Genomic DNA, 22,298 nt, shown 5'->3' with positions numbered 1-22,298 from the left:
TGAAGCGTAAGTGACTTCGATGGTCAGTTTTCATATTTAGACTCGATCGATCAAGTCTTCAACCTTGCGTGTGAAAAAGAAAGAAAAAGAAACAACTCCCAAATGTCTGGAATATGACTTTTCTTAGCTGTTTGAGGAAGTTGTTAATGACAGTGACTTCTATCAAATCATGACCAGTAATGATAGTTGGATTTGTGTCTCCTTAAACATTTCAGAAAAGGATATTGTAAAATTTAACAAAAGATTCAATATATAAAAAGTTATTCTCATACTGCCCCCTCCCCCTTCCCCAATTGCTTTTCCAAACGTGAAGATATTTCTTTTTTCAGTTCAAGTGTATTTGATAGTATATTTTCAGGAGTGTTAGCTCAGTGGTTAATGCCGGTGCCTTCCGATTCCCGGTTCGAGCAACTCCAAGATTAATGTATGTCGTCCAGTTAGAGAGTTGTTGACAATTCACAATCATGGACGTTAAATATGAATTTAAGAGACTGACTTCGTTCAGCTTGCGGCTTTTATAAGCCACTGAGGCTTCTTCGCGAGTTCCTGTTTGCAGGAGGATCTAAAATACATACATAGTATTGAGAAATTTCTCACTAACAAACTCACACAGAGATGTAGTATCTTGTTTAAGTCTCATACTGGGTCGTCTATACAAACTGTGGGTGTGCAGTGCAGCAGGTTTGCAACTAACTGGCCGTGCTACTCACACATGTATGTAATTATTATTTATTTTTTTCTTGGTATCCAGGGTCTGCTAGATGGAAGTGTGTTGCAGAAACAGGCTTCGCAGCTGCTTGGGAATCTTCTGGCCCTGATTTGAGTCAATGCCAGTCTGATTGGGTGTCTAACGTTACTAAGTTGGTAAGTCGACCAAGGCTTGGGGATTACAAACGTCATCCTGAAAGCGAGAGAAAGGGGTTTTATTAGATCCTATACTTTAGGGTAATATTAATTGAAATTTGATTGCTTAGTATTATTGTCACTGCTTATCCTCTGCCTTTCACAGTATCCAGATTGATGGACCTCTGACATTTAAAGTGTCATTGCTCAAAACTTGTAGGTATATGAATACAATGTGGGTATATAAATGTGGGTATATGAATGTGGGTATATGAATACAATGTGGATTGACAGCAATGTGGATGTAACAATCTATGATTTATCAAAATTAGTTTATTGCCTATAGTTATCCTTTATAGGTACCACTACTGTTGTGGTCATTAAAATGAACCAGCTAACCCCCCCCCCACCCCACCCCCTCTCCGACAAAAAGTAATAGCACAGTATGCACAAGTCTGTCTTATCAAAGGGCCACCAAAATTGTAAAAAATCCCCCATTACCATTATTAAGAAACATTCACAGGAGATTTAGAAGGGGTAATGTATAGCTTATCCTATTCTCAGGGAATAAATCCTAAATATATGTATATATTCCTAGCCTCTTTTAACTTTCTGTTTTCTCTGTAGGAAACGGAAGGTGCCAATACAACAGTGGTAAGCAAGGCAATCTTAGAGAAGATTGATAGCAGCGATGCGATATACAGCTCCGACATCCAGAAGGTGTCCACCTACATGTCACAGTCTCTCCCCGGTTTTGAAGACAGCCTGCAGAATCTGAAGGATGAGGCTAAGACCGAAGAAACCCACAAAGTCTCACAGGTATGGGAAAATATCAGGCAATGTGACAGTATTTCAGGACAGACAATTTGCTATTATTTTCATTTTAAGTGGGGAAAAAATATTCCCTTTTTCGGGGGAGGGGGATGTCAGAAGGGAGGGGGATGTCGGAAGGGAGGGGGATGTTGGAAGGGAGGAGGATGTCAAAAGGGAGGGGGATGTCGAAAGGGAGGGGAGTGTTAATCAGGCTGATGTTTCCTTTAATTGTCTCTAATTGTGTTAACGACTTACCTGTATGAACACCTGTTCAGTTTATTAGAATCCATGCAAGTTGTAACATCTTTGCCATTTGCATACAACATCCAATCATGGGTTGTATCAACAGTTACATGCCATACAAGCAAATCATTAACAGCAAACTGACAGACAGAACATACATATTTGGAAAAAAAAAAGGAAGTTTTTGTAGGATGTTGGTTAGGCTGAATGAGAAACCAGAGTATAACAATCTAGTGTTTCACCAGAACTTCCAACCCTGAGGACACAATGACTTTCTTTGCAGTTTTAATATATTCGTTGGAAGGACTTAATGTAGTGATGTAAAAATTGCTAGATAGATAGGCTACATGGCTGCAGAGTTTCAAGATCAATTAATTAATATGGTGTTCCTGATTGGAATGCTAATCTCTGTGTTCATGGTGTCATGGTGACATAAAAGCAGGATCTCTGTGTTCACAAGTTGTCCTGGTGACATAAACTGATTTGGGTGCCATTCTTTCGATTCTTCTGTTTGATTCAGAATAGAATCAATTTAACCAAATTCTGACTAGCTGGCCAATCTTTGCAGATCTGAAATAGACTCCTGAATTATGATGTAACTAATGAGATGTTTCATGGAGTAGTAGTAGTAGGTAAGAATTCTTTTCAAGAGCAATTTATGATTCCCATGTCTAGAATTACCTGGAGATAACGAGTGCTATACTTGACAACAGTAACATAGACTCGTGGAGCGACATGAACGAGGTGACTCAATCCGAGTCGGCTTCCAACATCCTGTCATCTTTGGAGGAGTCGGCCTTCCTCCTGGCTGAGACGATAGAAGTGACCAGTGCCGAGGAGCAGATGACAGTCACCCTAGAGGAGAGCAATGTCGGTGAGTAAAGAGATGAAACGGGGGGGGGGCGGGGGGGTGTTAAACTAAGTAGTCCAGTGGCATTGTGAATGAACATGTGATGTTTAAATGGTCAATTCTCAAAGAAAGAACCTAAAAATGACATCCAAAATGCCTCATACAATGATAAGTATATATTGGTGTTTTCAATGGCCAGTTAACGTCATGCTTCAATAAAACTGTTTAGGTTACTTTATGGGACCTTTTGATCTGTTGCTATTTCAAAGAACTGGCCTTCCAACTTAAAACACAGAAGTTCCTTTCATAGAATGAGGTCTCTAAGCTATTATAATTACTTGTTAATAATTGAATGGGTTTTGTTTAATATCTCTCTATATTTGTCTTTACATTTGCTTTATCTTCATTCTAGTCATGTCAATTATGGTTCAGGACAGTTCCCATGGCAACCCGGTAGATGCCTCCTTTCCCACGAAACATACCATGTCGTCAAAGTGGACCAACATAGAGGATCACATTATCATTCCTAAAGAGAACTTTGATGTGGAAAAAGGCGGTGAGTAATTGGATGCATTCTTAAAGTGTACGGTTTGATCCCCAAGTCCAACTTTATTTCCCAATTTTTCTGCGCTATATTCTCAAAATTTAGTGTCACAAGACAATATGGCCTTTTCATATTAGTTTCAAATTTCCTTTGTAGGGAGAAAAATTAGGGTCTTACAGGAAATAAATCTTCCAGGAAATACACCTTAATAGAGAAAGAAAACCTTCGCATGAAATGAAAAGAAAGTTGCCAACATGAACAGCATAATAGTAACATACACTATGGTTGGTTACAAGTGAACATTCTTTAATATCAAATTTCAATATTGACATTATTTGCAATTTTTTAAATTTCTGCGGCTGGAACATAGCACGTACCTCTGTTTGATGCTATCATTCATGTGTTCTCTGTAGTGTAGTGTAATTGTTGGATCTGAATTGAGACCCACAAGGCATGTGGCAACCTCCCCCTCCCCCCTTCTGCAGAGAAGCACTGTTTAAAATTGGCAAATAAAAGACATACATATCCTTGCTTGAGAAAATGTTTTCACTTTGAAAATTGGAGGTTTAGTTTCGGTTAAATTCTGGTCACCTATTACATTTCTATGTATGCTACTCAGGTTCTGCATTTTATGAGTACTGATTAACATTGCATTTTTACATGATGTCCAGTATTCACCCCTACCCCTCCCCATCCCCCGTTAGTAAGCCTACCATAAACGTCTCTGACAGATGGTTTCCAGCATGCATTATACGATCTTTAATCGTAGTCAATTTGATCGCCCACTTTCTTTTTAACAGAAGCTGCTAAAATGTAATCTGCTAACAAATCTTCCGAGTAAAAACTATTTCCTGTCTTTCATTTTACTGTTCTGGTTCGACCGATCTGATATTTCCTGTCTTTCGAATTTACTGTACTGGTTTGACCTTTCTGATATCTTCAGGTAAATCAAAGGCAGTGTTTCTGGCCTACAACAACATTCAGGGTTTCCTCGGACACCACCCTGCCAAGCCTCTGTCCCAGTCTAAGGGTTTTGTAAATTCTCGAATAATGTCGGCTTCTCTCAACAGTGCCAATACTCCAACCAAACTGAAAGAGCCTGTCAGGATCAGTTTTGCCCATATACAGGTAATGTCCTAGCACAAAACCAGGCATGAGCTTTTTCTACCTCGGGGACAGAAAACTATTATCCTAACACACTGTAGCATACGCAAACTCGAGCCTATGCCGCAATTTTTGCAAAGCTCCGAATTTTTTTTTTTACCCCAGGCTCATCCCTGCAAAACTGAGAATTTGTATATATATCTCACTTTGTTTGCTTCAATGGTAATATGACCTATAAAATGATCATGTCTTACCATGGATTTTTGCAGGAAAATGGCAAAATAAAATTTGCAAAATGTGCAGATTTGATTTCAAGTCATGGACAAGACAAACAACACTTGTATCTAATTTATAATAAAAAAATGTGAGCAAAATTAATCCATTTGGGATTACTGTATGGCAGATATATATCTGCATAAATCTCTTTGTTGTGAAAGCCAATCTCTGTTATGCTTCAAAAGTTATGAAGAATCTAGGCATCTGCTGCTTTGGGGTCGCCGCTCAGTGACAGTAAAACAAGTTGCAGTCTATGTATTGATAATGTATTTTAGTATTATGGAGTAGTATTAAACAGCCTGGCATACTTCATCCCTTGGGTTAATAATATGGCAGTTATATATAGATATCACTTAAAATCTCTTTGGCAGGGGAAAAGCCACTATCTGACATCTTTAATTTGACAGAGAGAGTGAAATATTTAGGTTTTTCTATCGCTCGAGGGTGAACAAGAAAGATTGTGTCTATTCAGTTATATGTGTCACATTACCAGCTACTTCATTCCTAGGGTTAGATTATAGGCAGTAATAAGTCAAGTCTCTTTGTAGTGATGAAAAAAACAGAGTTCTGATTGCCATTTTGAAGTTGTTATGAATTGACTTCACAACAAAATGATTGTCATGTTTTTCTGAAAATTTTAGCAAAAACAATCGTCTGTTTTTTGCCAACAGGAAAATGCCACAAATCCGTCTTGTTCGTTCTGGGACTTCGAGAACAGGTAAAAGTTTATAACTATAGAGCAGTTAAAATAAACTTGATGATGGCCTGATAGCTATCCTCTCCAGTGTATGACACATGAATGATAGGTGACCAGGGCAAGCCAGGCCCGGAGAGGTCATGTTTTGGTTGTTTTTCAAAGCTCATTTAGAGCTTGTAAAGCTTGTAACACCCTGATGTCACTTGTTCAAATATTGTTCTAGACACCCACCCCACCCCCCCAAAAAAATAATCTGTTTTCATGTTTATAATTTTCCAGTCAGTTGTTCCACTGTTCATTTTATACTTCTATCAAAGCAGGAAAAGTAAGAGAAAGGATATGAAATTGGAAATATAGGTAGAAGAAGGGTCTCATTTTGGGTTACATGCAGTAACCTGTCAACAGTGTAAAGGGCTACTCTAGGCCCACCGGTGTGGTAGTAATTAATAATGGAGTTTTCTCATCAGAACTTAACATTTCATGTTCGTTAATTCATCGCCACATGTTAAGCCGAGCAAGACTTACGCACAGAGGCAGCCGTGAGCCGTATCAAGCTGCCATTTTGGATTAATTATGATGTATACCATTGGTGAGAAATGTAACAACAAGTTTGAACTTTTTCCTCGACAGCTCCTATGGAGAGTGGTCTAATATGGGGTGTAAGGTCATTAAAAGCAACAGCACCCACACAGTTTGCTCCTGTAACCACCTCACCAACTTTGCCATCTTGATGAACCATCAAGCAGTCGAGGTCAGTACAGCTTATTACAGTCTATCCAATGGAAGATTGGCGTTCTTGGAACTTAAGGGGGGGGGGAGGGGGAGGGGGGAGTCATTGAAAGAAAAAAACAGTTAGGCTTCTAAAGAGGATAGGAAGGAGAGGGAAGGAGGCAGGGGTAGGGGGAAGGGTGTATGAAAAAGAGGAATGATGTATTCACCATTAATTTTTTTTTCTTTTGGGCTTTTGATCACCATAAATAGGGATGGTGTGAGGGTTGGCATGTCACTAACAATATGAGGCTAGAAGTTTTCAGATGAAATTGATCCCTCCTTTGTGTACTGATTCTACATACTTTTATATCCCAGGAATATTTCTCTCACTGAAAGTGATCATAACTTATTTTCTGTGACCTGAAGTTGGCCAAAGATAATTTCAAACAATTTCAGATGTTAGCAAAAGGTTAGAAATGTATCTTATAATCCGTATAACTATTGCTGATCCCTGTAGAATGTCAAACGTACCAACGGAGAGAGGGGAACTTCTCTCGTCTCCATTTGGCATCTATATTTATGGACTGGGAAGTATCAAGCCTTTAGATCAATCGATTGATTGATCCATTGGTTGACGGATAGGTTGATTGATTGATTTTCAAGGAAATGCAAATCCTCTTCCTGTTGTGTTTATCTCTAGGTACATGTTGTGGTTATTGACAGGATTAAGACATATTAAACACAAACTTAACATTAGTCTTTTCAAGCTCTATTTAATACTACTATTTACCTTTGTTCTAGATCTCCGTGGAGCACAGCTTTGTTCTGTCCGTGATCACCTATTTTGGTTTCATTATATCCAGTGTCTGTCTGCTGCTCGCTTTCATCACCTTTTGTATGTTCAAGTGAGTTTCATTCTTCTTAAAACTGCTTTTAAACGATGACAGGGTAGAAACAAAAATGATGTAACTTTTTAATATTTATGGGTGACCTGGGGGATCTCATTAGGCCGAATATCTTCGTAGCATCATAACATCATATTTTAATATGTAAACAGTACGGATAAAGTAAAAAACAATGGAGATTTTCTCAGCGTTTCAGGGCAGAGTATTCTGTCCAAGGGGGGGCTCTCATGTTTGTGAGGTTTGTGCTAGATTTATCAGTTATAACAGTACCATTACTGGTCGTGGGTAAATGTGTAGGTGTTAATCTATGAGGGTAGAAAAAGTTGACGAATAAAAAAAGTAAGGACAAACATTTATAAAGGCATTATTCAAGAGTGTAAGAAGTTGATGGAGAAAACTTTGAAGAGGATAAAAAGATTAATATTGATTATTAATCCAAGCATGCCCAGGGGGAATCCCTTGTATGTTGTTTGAGGGACCTGTTGAATATAATGGATTGGCTGGGACAGTGTTTATCTATTGATCCTCTTCGGATACTGCTGATTATAAATCAACTTTGACCTCAGTTATGAAGATTTGTGTTTTGATTGAAAATTCTTTGAAAGCTTTTTTTTCTTTTTTCGAGTTGAAGAATGTTATTGAAGTTACTGCTGTTAAAAAAGTTCAAATAACATGCCTTTTAGCTGAACTTAGCAAAGTAAACTAATGAAAAAGATGCTTCTTAGAAGTCTGTCCACAAATATTTTTCTATTATTTCTAATAGGTGTCTTTACTTTGATTGATAAGTTGATTAGTTGAGTGGAGTAGGTGAAATGTACACTACAGTTGGATTGGGTAATTTACTCAATACACATAAGATAAAACATCAGATTGGTTTTTAACTGTTTGTAAAATCTCAGATAGGAGACCCCCATGGTAAATACACAGATTAAAGTCACAATTTGTGATCAAAGTTCATGGGGGTAAAATTTGCTTGTACAATTATCTTGGAGAGCCATCCTTCCTTCACTGTGTGAATCATTTGTGGTTTTAATTTGTGAAAAGATTGAATCTATGATTACACACTACCTGTTTGTTTGACCAATTGCTTCCAGGTGCCAAAACAAGCATACTTCAGTTCCAAGGAAATATGTGAAGACTCAAATATTAAGGCACCTTGCTAATGTTAGGTCAGAAATAAAATTGGTTGGTCAGTAAACTTTGGTCTGAACAAGTAGAAATATTTACAGAAACTGAAACACGTTGATAATGTAAAGTCAGTTTAAATAATTGAACCTTGCCTTTTTGGGGGAGGGGGGGGGGTTGTTACTACGTATAAATCATTTCAAGGAAAATCAAGAAGACTTGACTGAGAAAAGTAGGTAACATAAGGTCGATGTTAATAGACTACCCGTGATATCTAAACATCCAGGAAACTACCTCAAGGAAAAACTGTGCAGACTGGGCGGGCTGATATACGTTGATATTGTTAGTTCAGTATTGTTAGTTGGTAATAGTGATCAAATTTATGGGGGGCGGGGAATTGAAAACTTTTGTTTTGATTACTCAAAAGCTGATGTTAAGAAGTCAATGTTTTCAACAAAATATATGTTTATTTTTCCAAAAGGAACTTACAAAATGATCGAACCACCATACACAAGAACCTCTGCTTGACCCTTCTGATTGCTGAGGTCATCTTCATGGCTGGTATCAGTCAGGTGGGAGAAAAGGTAAGCTCGTCTCAAGAATGGACATGTTCGGAGTTGTAGATGTCATTCAAATATGTGTGGAATTATTCCTGTCCTTTTTAGTGAAAAAAAAAAGGAAAAACACTTTCTTCCTTTTTTTTCAGTCTCTGCATTAATAATAATAATTAACAGTTCTTATATAGCGCACTTACAATAAAGTCTCGCCGCGCTGTACTTAACCCTGGTCATTGGTAACTTGTCACACCTACACACCAAAGTGTGCACAATTCAAACAATCTCTCCTGGGGCACCACAGTGCACCACAGCCACGTGTCCCCTGGGGGACTTCCCACAGGGTGCAGCCACAAACCGGCGCACGCAACTATATTTACAAGTCACCTCGCAAGTCCCCATTTATACACCTGGATGAAGAGAGGCAATGGAGATAAAGTGCATTGCCCAAGGACACAACGCAATGATCTGGCCAGGGCTCGAACCTGTAATCCTTAGATCACTAGTCCACTGCCTTAACTACTTGACCACAATGCCCTAAGTGGTGTGATAAGAAAATAGAAAAAACTTTCTGAAGACTATATGTTTACAACTTATTACTAAAAGTTTAAATATGTTGTCGTATCGGTCAGGCATCCTGAGTGTCGAAAGATTACAATAAATCGATAATATGAATATTACTTAACGATACCAGATTCATTTATTGCCGTGACGATACCTCTCAATCTCTCATTTCTCTCCCTCTTGATTAACCAGATTGTTTGTAGCATCATAGCCATGGTCCTCCACTATTTCTTCCTCTCGGCATTCGCCTGGATGTGTCTGGAGGGAATCCAACTCTACGTCATGTTGGTGGAGGTCTTCGAAGCAGAGAGTTCTCGCCGAAAATACTACTACCCCTTCGGCTATGGTGAGTCTTGTCGACAAAGTGCCCCGGCTACTGGGCTAAGTCACCAAGCGATGTCAAAATGAATTAACAAACTGCATGAAAGAAAGAGCAAATACAATTTGATATAACTAATAAACTACTTTCTAGATCCTGTTCGGTACACAACAAATGGCATTACACAGATCTTGGACTATTTTCTAGCCAGATGGCTTGCAAGCTTTATAAGGTTTGCAGGCTCTTGTTAATATATTTTTTTCCAGATTTGTTAGTCATTCTGAAAGGATTCATACATATCATAAAGTTTAAAATATCGCTGTATGAGTTGGACATTTTCAAAACCTATAAATTATTCGGAAAGTTTTATTTCTCAAAGATGAAGGTTTTTTTGTAATGTTCATCTGTCATAATAGAGGTGAATTATCTGTATGGGTGGCAGTTCGTTAGAAGGTATCGCAGAGCAGATCACTAGCTCTTTGTCTTGTCTGTTTCCTTATCAATTTTGCACTTCACTAAATGTTAATCGCAACGAATGAGTCACTGGCTCTTTATAGTAACAATCAGTACCGCACCTGATTAATGTATGAAGATAATATTTATGTCATATTTGTTCTTTTTCCTCTCCAAACGACACAGGTCTCCCAGCTGTAGTGGTGGCAGTCTCCGCTGCCCTCAATTTCCATGGTTACGGCACAGAAACATAGTGAGTTTTATGCTCTCATCTTTTGCGATCCTCGTGAGAGGGCTATGAGTCAAAATTTACCTAGACATTTTTTTTAATGGATATTTTTATTATATTATCCTTTTTACATATCAGCTTTCCGCTTAGGTATAAGATTGTTTTCATGATAAGGGCTTACCACTTTATGGACTGTGGAACTAGTTAATGGTGTTTGCATATGTGTATGATAAGTAAGGAGTTCATCATCAGTTATATTTACAGTTCAAGCAATTAGAGAGATTGACATTAATGCATAGATAATATCAGAAAGTAACAGGCTGTTCCCATTATGGTACCGATGTGAATAGCTAGGTTGTTGTAAAAATTGAATGTTGTAAATCAATCAAATATGCTACCATGACTCATGCAATCCCCAACTCTGAGAAATTTATCCATCCAGATTTTCTGGGTTAAAGTGTTTCCGTACCCCATGTTTATCAATATTTTATTTGAAAGTGCTAGCACTCGTGATTGGGAGAGACTTTCAATAAACATTAAAAATTATTCTTTTGGAAAAGATAAAACAACAGTGTCATATGTGAGTAATATTGAAATCAAGATATGTTAGCATTACAAAGTAAAATACTAAGACTTAGATTAGTCTGGTAACCATGGGAACTTGGACTAGTCTAGTAACCATGGGAACTTGGACTAGTCTAGTAACCATGGGGAATTAATTCCAAAGTGAGAAGAATGTCGTCATTTAAGCCCTAGAAAGGTGCCAAGACAAAGGCAGAGATTAAAAGATGTATTATATCCAGTTCTGACAGGTTTGTTCTTAGATATCACACAAATAAAGACAATAGACAGAATGACAACGTGGTAATAATTGTGCTTGTTCTAGATGATTTTGATAAGAGATAAGTACTACTGACAATGGATAATGAAGTTTGTAGTGCGTGTAAATGGCATGACTTCCATCATTATGTATTAATTCTGTCTCAACAGAGAGAGAGAGAGGGGTGGTGTGGGAGGGGGGAGGGGGGTGGGAGGGGGGAGGGGGGTGGGATGGGCAGAGTGGAAGTGAAAGTGTGTAGTAGCATCGATATCTTCTTTTTCTTCTTGTTCAGAATGACAGGCACATTAGTCATCATATCTTAATGAAATTTGATGCATACGATGGAAAGAATATAGCTTGGAATGAAAATGCTATTATTAAGATCTTTAATGATAAATATTGATGAATGTTAATGAATATGCAAAGTGCATAATTAGCAAATGATGCATGTGGATCAATTCACAGATTTTGGAAACAAGAATTGTGTTATCAAGCCAGTTGGGACATTTCACCTAATGCTAATACCATGCTGTACTGTCCTCCTTTATCATGCTTCAAAGCACTCGAATACACTGACAGTATAAACAGTTCTTACACAGTATGGAAAGATTGTCCCCCCAACTGGGTGCTGTTGTAAGAGCCGTTATGAATATTGATGATTGGTTAATGAATATGGATACTGCCAAATTAACATAATGCATTAGAAAGCAACACACAATGCTGGGAACAATGATTCTCTAATTACTACATTTGTGATGAATAGTGATGATTAAGCATGAATATGTATATTGTTAGAATACAGTAAACCCAGTAGGGACTAGTTTCTATATCCTGTACTCTCATGTCATGCTTTTAAAGCACTTGTATTGACAGTACGGGCAATATGAATAATCATGTTTCTGTCAGAAAAATGGTAGGAACTGTTTATACTGTCAGTACGAGTGCCTTGAAGCATGAAATGGGAGGAGAGTATATTGAGTGCTATCAACATTGGAAAATTGTCCCAAACTGGTTGTACTGTACCTTGATGGCTAATTCTAAGGTTATATTATATATTTGCAAAGCATAATGCTTTACAGTATTACCGCCGAGGGTAACCTGAACCAAACATTGCAAGGCAAAGACTAGAACTTGTTCTTTCATCTTTGATTATGTCTGAACACATCATATTTATATCTATATATAAGATTATTGTTATGATTCTATTTGTTATTTATTGTGTCCATCTCTTCGTCTCTTTGCAGCTGTTGGTTGTCTACCGATAAATACTTTATTTGGGCATTTGTTGCACCCATTTGTCTCATTATTTTGGTGAGTAAACTCTCCGTTTTTAGCCATAACAGCTAGAATTGTGGTAGTAGGACTAAGAAGATGAAGATGGTGTCTATAGTTGAGGAATTGTGAAAAACTCATGGCATGAATTTAACATTGTTTGCTAAAGTAAGCTGCAAAAGTAGGATAAAACTGGTTAATTGGAGTTGTAGATCAGCTTTGTGAATCTCAGTGAATGTGGCATGTAGACGTGCCTCTTTTATGTATAATCCTCAGATGGTGGTGTTTGTTATAATGGTCAGAGGTCATTTGAGATCAGCTTTTCCACACAAGAAGACTATTTCAGAAAAAAAAGTGGCTTATTGCTGATATATCTTGCAATCCGTATCAGCTGTTTATTTAGTTGTTGAGTCTTACTAATATTTATGTAATGGTCAATGTAGCTGAAACTCTCTGACATCCTAGTTAAGACATGAGACATATTATATTTAGTTGCTCTTTCAAGGGAATGACTAACAATATAAGGCAAGGAATCACAAAACTTGGGCTAGTATAGGTATCACAGCAATTAAAAAAAATATATATATGTATATACATTTTTTTATTTTTTATTATTTTTTGATGAACCCCTTTGATAACAATCTATCTCGCTCAACTTAAACAGGTTAATACAGTTTTTCTGACAATGGCGATGTTCATTATGTGTAGACACAGCAAACTGCAGACCAACCCAAAGGAAAAGAACATGGGAGAAAAGTTCTCGTGAGTACCCGAGTCTAATTTCCTTTACACTTGGGGTGTTGTAAAGTTGTCAGCATTTTTAAACCGTATTTGAAATATTTTTCTTTTTAAATCAAACCTTTGAAAGACCAGTTTTGTTTCCACTTCATGGTATTTGGCAACAAACTTTGTTAAGATCTGTCCAATGACTAAACAATTTCCAACTTCCTGTTTGATTATTCCACAACACCTGTGTTGCGGTATCACGTTATACGTCACTTATTACTACCTAATGATGGAAAAACCGTATAAAGCTTTCTACTGCAGGGCAAGGTCCGTCATCTACATAATTACCACACCTTTTATTTAAGGTTTGTTTTGAATTGCTCACCTATCTCTTCTCAAACATATGCTTGAGGTAATACTAACAATAGTACACAAACATACTAGATGAGTTTGTACTGTAAATGATTCCTGTAAGGATGTTGATAATATCTACGACTCCTTGCACAGGAAGGGTTGGTGGGTGGGATTGGTATGTTGTAATCCCCCGAAGAAAAATACAAGTTTTGTGTTCATCCAGTGTACTTTTCAAAACACACAATGGCTTCATGAATGCATCAGACACTTGAAACTAGGTCAGAATGGTATTTTTAGATCAAGTCTCTGCCAGTGAAGTGGATCGCTACTGGCGGATCAAATTTTCATCATTGATCCTCATTGGTGGGTAAGGTCTCTAATCATTCAGATCCCACGGATAAATAAATGATTTGTTAATGGATCAACCTTCCATTAACGGATCAAGTGTGAGTGGTAGATCAGTTCTTCAATCACAAAAAGCAGGGATCAAAAAGGGGATGAAATATTCACAGAAGGATCAGGTCATTATGGTGATGATGAGATCTCCATTCATTGAGGAGTGAATCCTGGTTTAATGAAATGTTCATGAATGGATCAAGTCTTTGTTGAGGGATCAGATTAAATGCATTCTCCATTTTGAAATGGATCCCAATCTGTAAGTCAAATCTCCATCACTGAGTCAGAAATCCCTATGGTGGATCATATCTACATTTCATGAATATAGTGAATCCTAAATTTTGTAAAATTAAATGATGACTAACAGATCAAGCCTTTAACATGTAATAGATCAAATCCATTTGGTGGATCAGGTCTTCCTCTAAAATTGGGTTCCTTTATTTAGATCAAATCACCATCAATTGATTGGTGATGGGCAAAGTTTTCAAGTTATTGCTATCACCTATTGATAATTCATGATGATTTAGCTGCAATTAACTGTTTGAAACAACCAAAATAGTATGGACTCAATAGCCCCTTCCTAGTTTGGTTGTTTATTTTTGTTTGATTATTCATTCTCGACGAGTCACCGCAAACTTGTTTTTGGTAACGCAAATAGATGTCGGTTGTAAGTTACAATATGCACCTTTGTTTCGCCTGGATTAGCCTTAGTAATTGCTTGATCCATTTATAGTGGAATGGTTCCGGATTAAACCCATTTTCATCTGGAGGGGAGGACATTGATGATGTCACAACTCAGACTTATCTCCTCACAATGTTAAAACATGTTTTATGACAGATTTGCAATGTGACAACCACAACTTGACGCCTACCATTTTCTGTCGCTATGTCAGAGAAAGGTGAAGGATGGCCTTAAAATATATTTTATCATAGTTATAAAGTAATTGATCATTTATAAATATATATGACATATTTTGGTACATATCTGTGGAGTGGATCTTTATTGGGCTTGTAGAGCAATGTGTGGTGTTATAAATATTTTGGTTGATCGTTAAGGTTGCTCGGAGGGTTTCGTTATGGATTATTATTAAAGGATTTGGGTGAGGTACTTATTATTTATCAGTTGTTATCAGACTGAAGGGACTCTTCCATTGTCAGGGGCGATAAATCTACATGAAGGAAGAATAAGTTATTTATCAATGCTATATTAGATCATACATTAATAAAGGGACTGTTACGAAACAAAGAAGGATTTCAGTAATGTAAGTGTACAAAGGAATGAAGTCACTGATTTTCTTGATAAAGCAAAAGAATAGTCTGTGATAATGTAAAACAAATGATGTTTCATAATTGATTAGAAATGATTGAGTGGAAATCAAAAAAGCTGTTTCTTTTGATCTACCGTAGCTGTGGACCCCTTAAAGCAACAAGCTGCATTTACCCCTTAAAGCAACAAGCTGCGTTTACAGCTGAGTGCATCGCCAGTTATTGTGAACCTACGGGGGCCTTAAGGAGAAGAGAATGTATGAAGTGTGTCTTTGTTGTGTGCGTGTCCATTGTCACTACAGTGAAGAATCCTTTTTAATATCTCGAGAAAATTTTTTCAAACTCCTGAAATTTATGTCTGCTGAAATTTCTATGTGTCCGTTCAAGGAAGGGAAAAAAAGGGGGTTTGCTGAAGTGTGTAATGCTAGTATGAATCCGGTGCTATGGGTTGTCAGTTCCAACCTATTAATTAATGGTCAGCAGTGTTGTACCCAAGTATGCTAGATACTCAAATAATGGTCACTGGTGTTTTGAGGTGGGGACGGGGATGGCAGAGGGGGGTCAACTACTTTTCAAAACTTGGGGCAACTTTTCGCACTCTTAAATTGTGGGTGTTACTGATCTTCTTCATGCATTAAACTGGCAGATATTTTCTGGAAAAGGATTTGCCTCGTACAATCGGCCTCTTGTTTCTTTATATGTCCGATTCTCCCGTGGCTTGAACCCATTTTAAGAAACTATCATTCTTTCTTGAATTGTGTTATTGTTATCAGTGGACAACACCACATGCCAGCAGACAATCCCTCCTGTGACTGTCAACCAGACCAACACCCCGACGGCAATTTCCACGTGGTTTTGTAAGAGAACAATCCATGAAGTCATTTATTGGTTGTGTTATTAAATGTTTGTGCAACAAAATTTGTTTGAAACCTTTTTAATTTTAAATAAGTTCTCTAGTAAACATATTACGATTCCTTTTGTTTGTTATACTCTGACTGTCAGAGAAGTATGTTTAATTTTCTGCATGGAAAATGTAGTCTTTATATTTTAGTATTTCCAGTGTTAGGGGTTCCACCCCTCCAACCCCCTTCCTACCCGACATTGGCTCACCTTAGAGATAGATTTTGTTCCAAGATGAGTTCATTTTCACTCTCCACAGAGTGAAAATGAACTCAGCTTGGAACAAAATCTATGGAGTAGGGAGGGACTGAGTGATAAATATACTCCTGACCTAAATGTTTGTTGCCACATAAATTACTAAACATCTCAATTAATCTCACCCTTATGTGTAGATTGCAGACAACTGGATTTTTGCAATTTTCTTTTGTTGGTGGTGATATTAAGAAGAGTTAAGAATATCAAGGCCCTTTGTATCGTGTGGGCCAGCTGGGGGCCATAGGACACAAGAACAAAGCGACTTAAGAAGGAAATAAGCCCTCCTTATTTTCGTTACGTATTTCGGAACTTGAAACTTATACCTCATGCTTTGTTTTTATAGCTTGATTCTTTTTTCAGTCCTGTGCTTCTGTTTACAAAAATTATCATCTATAGTTTGTGGTTTAATATTTTGTAATACCGGCATGATTTATGTCATTGCATGTCTTGTCAGAGATACATCAGATGTATATCGCGCTTGCCAGGGGCGAGCCCTGGAGTGGAGTCCCTCGCTTAGGCCTAATCATTTATATAGACTCTTGTAATAAACCCTTACTGTCATTTCAAATTTGGAGATTCTGTCACTAACCTTATCACAAATTACAATCCCATGAATGATGGTAGAGTGATATTTAGGAGATACGTGATAAGGTACTTTTATGATTGTTTTATCTTCCCCCGACCCTATGTAAGCAGGACTTTGAGTCTTGCAGATAAGATAAATACTGGACTCATTAGTTTTGGGGTGACAAAGTAGCCTGCTGACCTGAAACCGCTCAACTCCTAAATCTGATCTATTTTAAGCAACTGATCAATTTCTTGTTAGATAAGGATGTGGCTTGGTGTGTCCCTTAGAAAGTCGATGTTAATGAGCGATTTACTCCACTCCTACTCCGGTATTCCCAATGAAAGTAACGGCTCCATACCATCACTAGCTTACTTTGACGATTGGGTTGTTAGTGCCAACGATGACGGTATAGACACCGGTGGGGGGGGATGGGGGGGTGGATCAAGTCGTTATATAAGTTTCTCCTGTTTGTACAACTATTTTTGCTAACAACTTACTTTGTTCATGATTTCCTGTCTTCTTCTTTTCCAATCGTTCTCTCTATAAGTGAGGACCAACTTTACACCCCATCAGACAAACTCATGTAAGATCACGTCTAATTGTAAGAGTGCTGCTGTATCATTCTCTGGAATGGTGTCAGCAGTCTTTGATGTTATCTGGTGTCTGTAGTAGGGTTATGTGTTTGATTCATATATAATTGCATGTCTGACAGTCTTCGTGTTCATAGATGGCATTTATAAGCTTTCGTCAAAATTCAGTCGGGGGGGGGGATATGTTCTTTGTATCTCTAAAATCTTGACAGAGGTATACAAACCTTTTTGGGGTTTCCAAGGGGAAATTGAGTTAGGGGAGATTGAATGGAAAAGTGAATGTACTATTGTGGGAAGGAGAACACACACTGCAGTATGGATGTGAGGTTTTTTGTAGGGTTTAACTGATAACAACAGACACTTTGTTGACTTAACTCTGTTAAGGTTCTTATCTCAGAGAGGCAGATGCTTCTCCTCCCTGATGAGTTTCTGTTAGTCGTCGCAGGTTAAAAAATCTAGTTTGATACGAAGAGAAAACAGTCGTAAAATGATTAAACGGACAAATAAACAGACAGGTCTGTAAGAAAAAGTTCACCAAGGTGACGTAGGTACTTCAGAGAACTACACGTTCTTTAGGCACTGGAGATTACATATGTCAAGTCTAGTAGTGACTAAATTTGTTGTTTAACAATGCTTGTCTTGTCTAGTGACACAGTTTGGTGTTTGGGTTTATAACCTTATACTGACAAGTTGCATCATACATTTTAGTAGATGTTGACAATACTTTGTTCAACTTTGGTTTACTTGAATGATATTTGAGATAATATATGTAGTCAAATCAGTGTTACATAGGATACATGCATGTTATTTTGTACCAGGTTTTCATGGGAAATTTTTTTGACCAGGTTTTTCATAATGAATTTGACATGGTTTCTTATGAAGATTGACCGGGTCTTCCATATGGTATTCTCATCAGGTTTTTCATGTGATACTTGACTACTAACCTGATGATGGTTAAGTACAGTAGGTCTTCATATGTATGTTTGACCGGGTGTCATGTATGAATAACCTGGTTTCTCATGAAAACTTGACTAGATTTTTCATAAGATATTCGACCAGGTTCTTCATATGATATTTCATGGGACATTTTATGCCTTGGTGGAATGTGGTTATCGGGTACTATGGTGCTTGTTTTAATATATATATATATATATATATATATATATATATATATATATATATATATATATAGATATATATATATATAGATATAAATAAATATATATATATATATATATATATATATATATTAATATTTATATCTCTATATATATATCTAGATATATACACAGTTGTAGGATACTATGTTGCTTGATAAATGTATATATATATATATATATACTTGCATGTTCTGGTTCATTCATTGTGCTTCGTTTCCTGGGTTGTAGTTCAGTGTGTCGTATTGAGTGGTGGTCGTTATGTAGTTGATGCGTTTGTTGTGTATTCAGTTCTAACATCTTAGTAGTCTAGATATATGCAGGATGTTTGCGGTTGCTGTTGTTTGCATTGTGACAATTTTAGATTGTGTTAGTTATGTTGAATGAATTGTAATAACAGTAAATGATTAAGAAATACAGAAGGAGAGGGTCAAGGGGGAGATTCCCTATGACAGTATTCATTCCCAGTTTCTAGGGAAGGGGATCATCTCACAAATTATTTTGCAAAAGTATCAGGGGATAAACTAACCTTTGTTGTCTGCTAATGACATAAAACTTATAAAGAACATTGAAAAAGACTTATGTATACTATAACAGGGATGTGCTCAGGAATATTTGAGTGCCGGGCAGATTGTGCGGTAGTGTGATCCACACCCTGGGAGAGAGATCTCTTGGGTGGGGTACCCCTTCCCCACTGGACAAATTTTGCACATGAAGTATGCTAAAGGTGGTGCTATTTTCCTATTCTGTGCCATGTATTCTCCCAGATTTTGGTTGTGGTAAAATTTGTGAAATTATCATAAAAAAAGTGCCAGGCTGAAATGTTTAAAATACTGTTTGTGCTGGGAGGCATTCAGAACTGCTGAGCGCAGCCGCCCGGTTCCGCCGAGTGTGAGCACATCCCTGCTATTATAAAGCATACTCCTTATTGTATGGCCTACAGGTTTCTAAAATGAATTTTGGTAAGTATACATTTGTGAAAGTATGACCCATATCTCCATACATAAGACTCTACGATTCCTTCTCACTACCAGATGAGAACTTTTCCTTTTCTCCATCCCGTCTTTTATTATCTTCTCAAACTCTTCATATCTTGAAATCCATTTTGTGAGAACTGTTACTGACTGTGATTATTCACGTTCTTTCACCTTATTCTGTTTATTTCTTCGGCTGTCTAGTGTGGGCAACACACGTATGGAGTACATCTCGTAAGTACTTGATCTACGCATTAATCAACGGTTGTGTGTAGCGAGCTTGGTGCTGGTATCCCGTTTGGTGTTTTGCTTTTAATTTCGTAATAAATATTGGTGATGGAATGTAAGAAAAATAATCCTACTTAACCCCAAAATGTATCCCCTTTTTAAAAAAAATGTTAATATGTGAAAAATATAAAGCAAAATCCATTAACATATTTGGTGGAGGGATGTATCTTTCTTCATTCTGGTGAAGATCCTTCTCTACTAACGTATAGAAGGACAGAAAATTGTACTTGCTGTGAGTTACCAATTTCAGCTAACCATAGCATGTTCCTTGGCCCCCCCCCCAACCCCTTCCCTAAAAAAAGGCAGGGGAGTTACTTCCAAGTGAAAATATATATCCAACTAAAAAAGAACAAAATGTGTTCATAGTCTGCTGTCTTGTTCACTGTCTGTTACATGTTGCAAAAAGCCTTTTTATTATTTACATTGAATTTTTGTTTTTGTTTTTCTTATTATATTTTCTTCTTTTCCCAACAATTCCAAGTCTGTTATCATAAGATTTGTACAAAACATTCATCACACAGTGAACTCAAGGACGTTGTTTTATTATGTCCATTAACTCATAGACATGAATGCACCCAACTCTTGTAACTACTACATCTACTTCTTGTGTTTTGGATATTTATTTGATTAAATTTAGAGAGCTAGTGAACATCAGGCCCATTTTGAGAGTGTGAACATCAAGTTTTTACTGAGTAAATGCCAGTGAATTTGGCTCTTTGCCAGTAAAGAGAAGACAAAGTGTTTGAACATTTCTGCCAGTGCAAAGTTCATGTTGCTTTTGTGTGTTTCTGTAATTAAAGGCAAGTGGGAATTTGATTTCAGCCAGTGGATTTTTAACGCACTGGCATTTTGCGACTGTATAGCAAGTGGCTTCGAATAGGTAAACTTCTAAGCCTGAACGGGTAAATTAAGAAGACCTGGATTCTGGTAGAGGTGTGTGGGGAATCCATATTTGGCTTAGCAATGGGGAGGTTCGGGTTCGATCCCCGGCCGGGTCATAGTAAGGTGGGATTTTTCATGTGAGAGCAATCTATGATTTCACATCTAAAATGATTCTCTCAATCTGAAATGATTCTCTAAATTGAGAAAATTCAAAATTTGAGATAAAATTGTTGAATTGGAAGTCACCCAACCTTGAAAGCTGTAATCCATAAGCCCTTGTGAGTTTCTCCCACATTTGTGGTCGCTTAAATGTGGTAAAACTAGCTGCTGATTATTATTATGATTATTATTAATATATTGTCCAAAGATTATAGATATTACAGCATAGTAAAACATAGTAAACCTGTTGAATGTACCTGACTTCATACAAGCCTGCGTGTTTCCATGTTTGTCTCCTTCATTCAAAGTATGATAATCCACTATCTGTGAAGTTGTATCTGTCAGCTTTATGTAAATGTCTTTGATTGTTATCCTGCCCTTCTCTGTTAATACCACAGCTTTTTGTCTGACAAAATGTGTTTTGATTTCTGCTTTTAACTGTTTCTTTTCTTATTCTTACCCTGCTGCCCAGAAAAGTGGGAAAGAATTCATTTAATGTTATATTGTTAAACTAATAAACATAGTGCTGTAATTGACAAATGGCTGTGAATTTAACAGTTAAATGGGAGGGGGAGTATTGGGGGTGGGTAGGATGGCAGTGGGGGGTGAGGGGGGAGTGGTTGGTTTGTGGGGCGCTGTATTGATTTAATATGATTGGCCAATCGTTAACCTTTGAAGACAAATCCAAGATGTTAAAAGGACTGATTTGTTTTTGGGGTTAACTTTCTACAGTGTGTACAGTATATGATAATGTATCCTTTTGTTAGAACTTGACAAGTATCAAGGTTTATTTTTTCTTTGTTCAGTATTTGTGAAGGGGCCAAGTGAATATGTGGGGAGGGGGTAAAACAGCTCATCATTATAATGTGATGGTTTGTTATTTATCAGAGAATGAAAAAAACAATAATTTTAGACAGTCAGGGAATGTGTATCGTTTACATTACTCAGGTCGATTAATGTAACCAAGACTGCTGCCTTAAAACTATATTACCTTCCTTTCTCTTATAGCCTTAATGGGACATCTAATAACTTCATACTACCACACAGGTACAAGATTACCATTTACCTCATGCAGGCCAATCTCCTCATCAACACATTTTATTATTATACCCTGTCATTTATTTCACACAAAGTATCAAAGTCTGTCATTTTAATTTTCAGTACCCTCACATCTATTTGTTGTTAAGTTGATAGTTTTATTGCATCTGCAAAGTGGCTGGGAGGGGGTCGTAAAATTTTCGGTAAACCAAATATGAAGTGGTTAGAAATTCTTTGGTATCCAAGGAGTTATTTAGATGTTGAAGCTTTGTAGATACAGTAGGCTTTTTTTCAGATAGGTGAAGGCTATGTGCCTGACAGTGTTAAGTTTCCTTGTGTAGATTTCTGGGGGTTGGGGGGGGAGGGATTGGGGAGGTTGGGGTGAAATCTTGGGATTGCCTAGCTAAAATAATCAAACTGAAA

General features: G+C 37.3%; 1 protein-coding gene across 12 annotated transcripts in view; it reads left to right on the top strand.

Moving 5' to 3' along the window:
• The window catches only part of LOC139977761 (adhesion G protein-coupled receptor L2-like), a 102,392-nt gene that overhangs the window by 62,953 nt on the left and 17,141 nt on the right, over positions 1-22,298 (top strand). For 5 of the 12 annotated variants that reach the window (XM_071987400.1, XM_071987412.1, XM_071987410.1 and 2 more), the window contains 17 exons: positions 752-864; positions 1,471-1,662; positions 2,575-2,773; positions 3,162-3,305; positions 4,237-4,421; positions 5,345-5,391; positions 6,001-6,121; positions 6,883-6,986; positions 8,593-8,695; positions 9,422-9,575; positions 10,188-10,254; positions 12,295-12,361; positions 12,987-13,084; positions 15,838-15,921; positions 17,335-17,370; positions 19,713-19,742; positions 21,846-21,884. In XM_071987400.1, coding sequence (XP_071843501.1) covers positions 752-864; positions 1,471-1,662; positions 2,575-2,773; positions 3,162-3,305; positions 4,237-4,421; positions 5,345-5,391; positions 6,001-6,121; positions 6,883-6,986; positions 8,593-8,695; positions 9,422-9,575; positions 10,188-10,254; positions 12,295-12,361; positions 12,987-13,084; positions 15,838-15,921; positions 17,335-17,370; positions 19,713-19,742; positions 21,846-21,884 — 1,783 coding nt within the window. The remainder of the gene's footprint in view (positions 1-751; positions 865-1,470; positions 1,663-2,574; positions 2,774-3,161; positions 3,306-4,236; positions 4,422-5,344; positions 5,392-6,000; positions 6,122-6,882; positions 6,987-8,592; positions 8,696-9,421; positions 9,576-10,187; positions 10,255-12,294; positions 12,362-12,986; positions 13,085-15,837; positions 15,922-17,334; positions 17,371-19,712; positions 19,743-21,845; positions 21,885-22,298) is intronic. The other 7 variants (XM_071987427.1, XM_071987418.1, XM_071987434.1 and 4 more) reach the window with 7 other exon arrangements.

Source organism: Apostichopus japonicus, chromosome 2 (assembly GCF_037975245.1).
Source record: "Apostichopus japonicus isolate 1M-3 chromosome 2, ASM3797524v1, whole genome shotgun sequence".
Taxonomy (NCBI): Eukaryota; Metazoa; Echinodermata; class Holothuroidea; order Aspidochirotida; family Stichopodidae; genus Apostichopus; species Apostichopus japonicus.
Note: the sequence above shows the minus strand (reverse complement) of the source record. Positions and strands in the feature narration are given on the sequence as shown.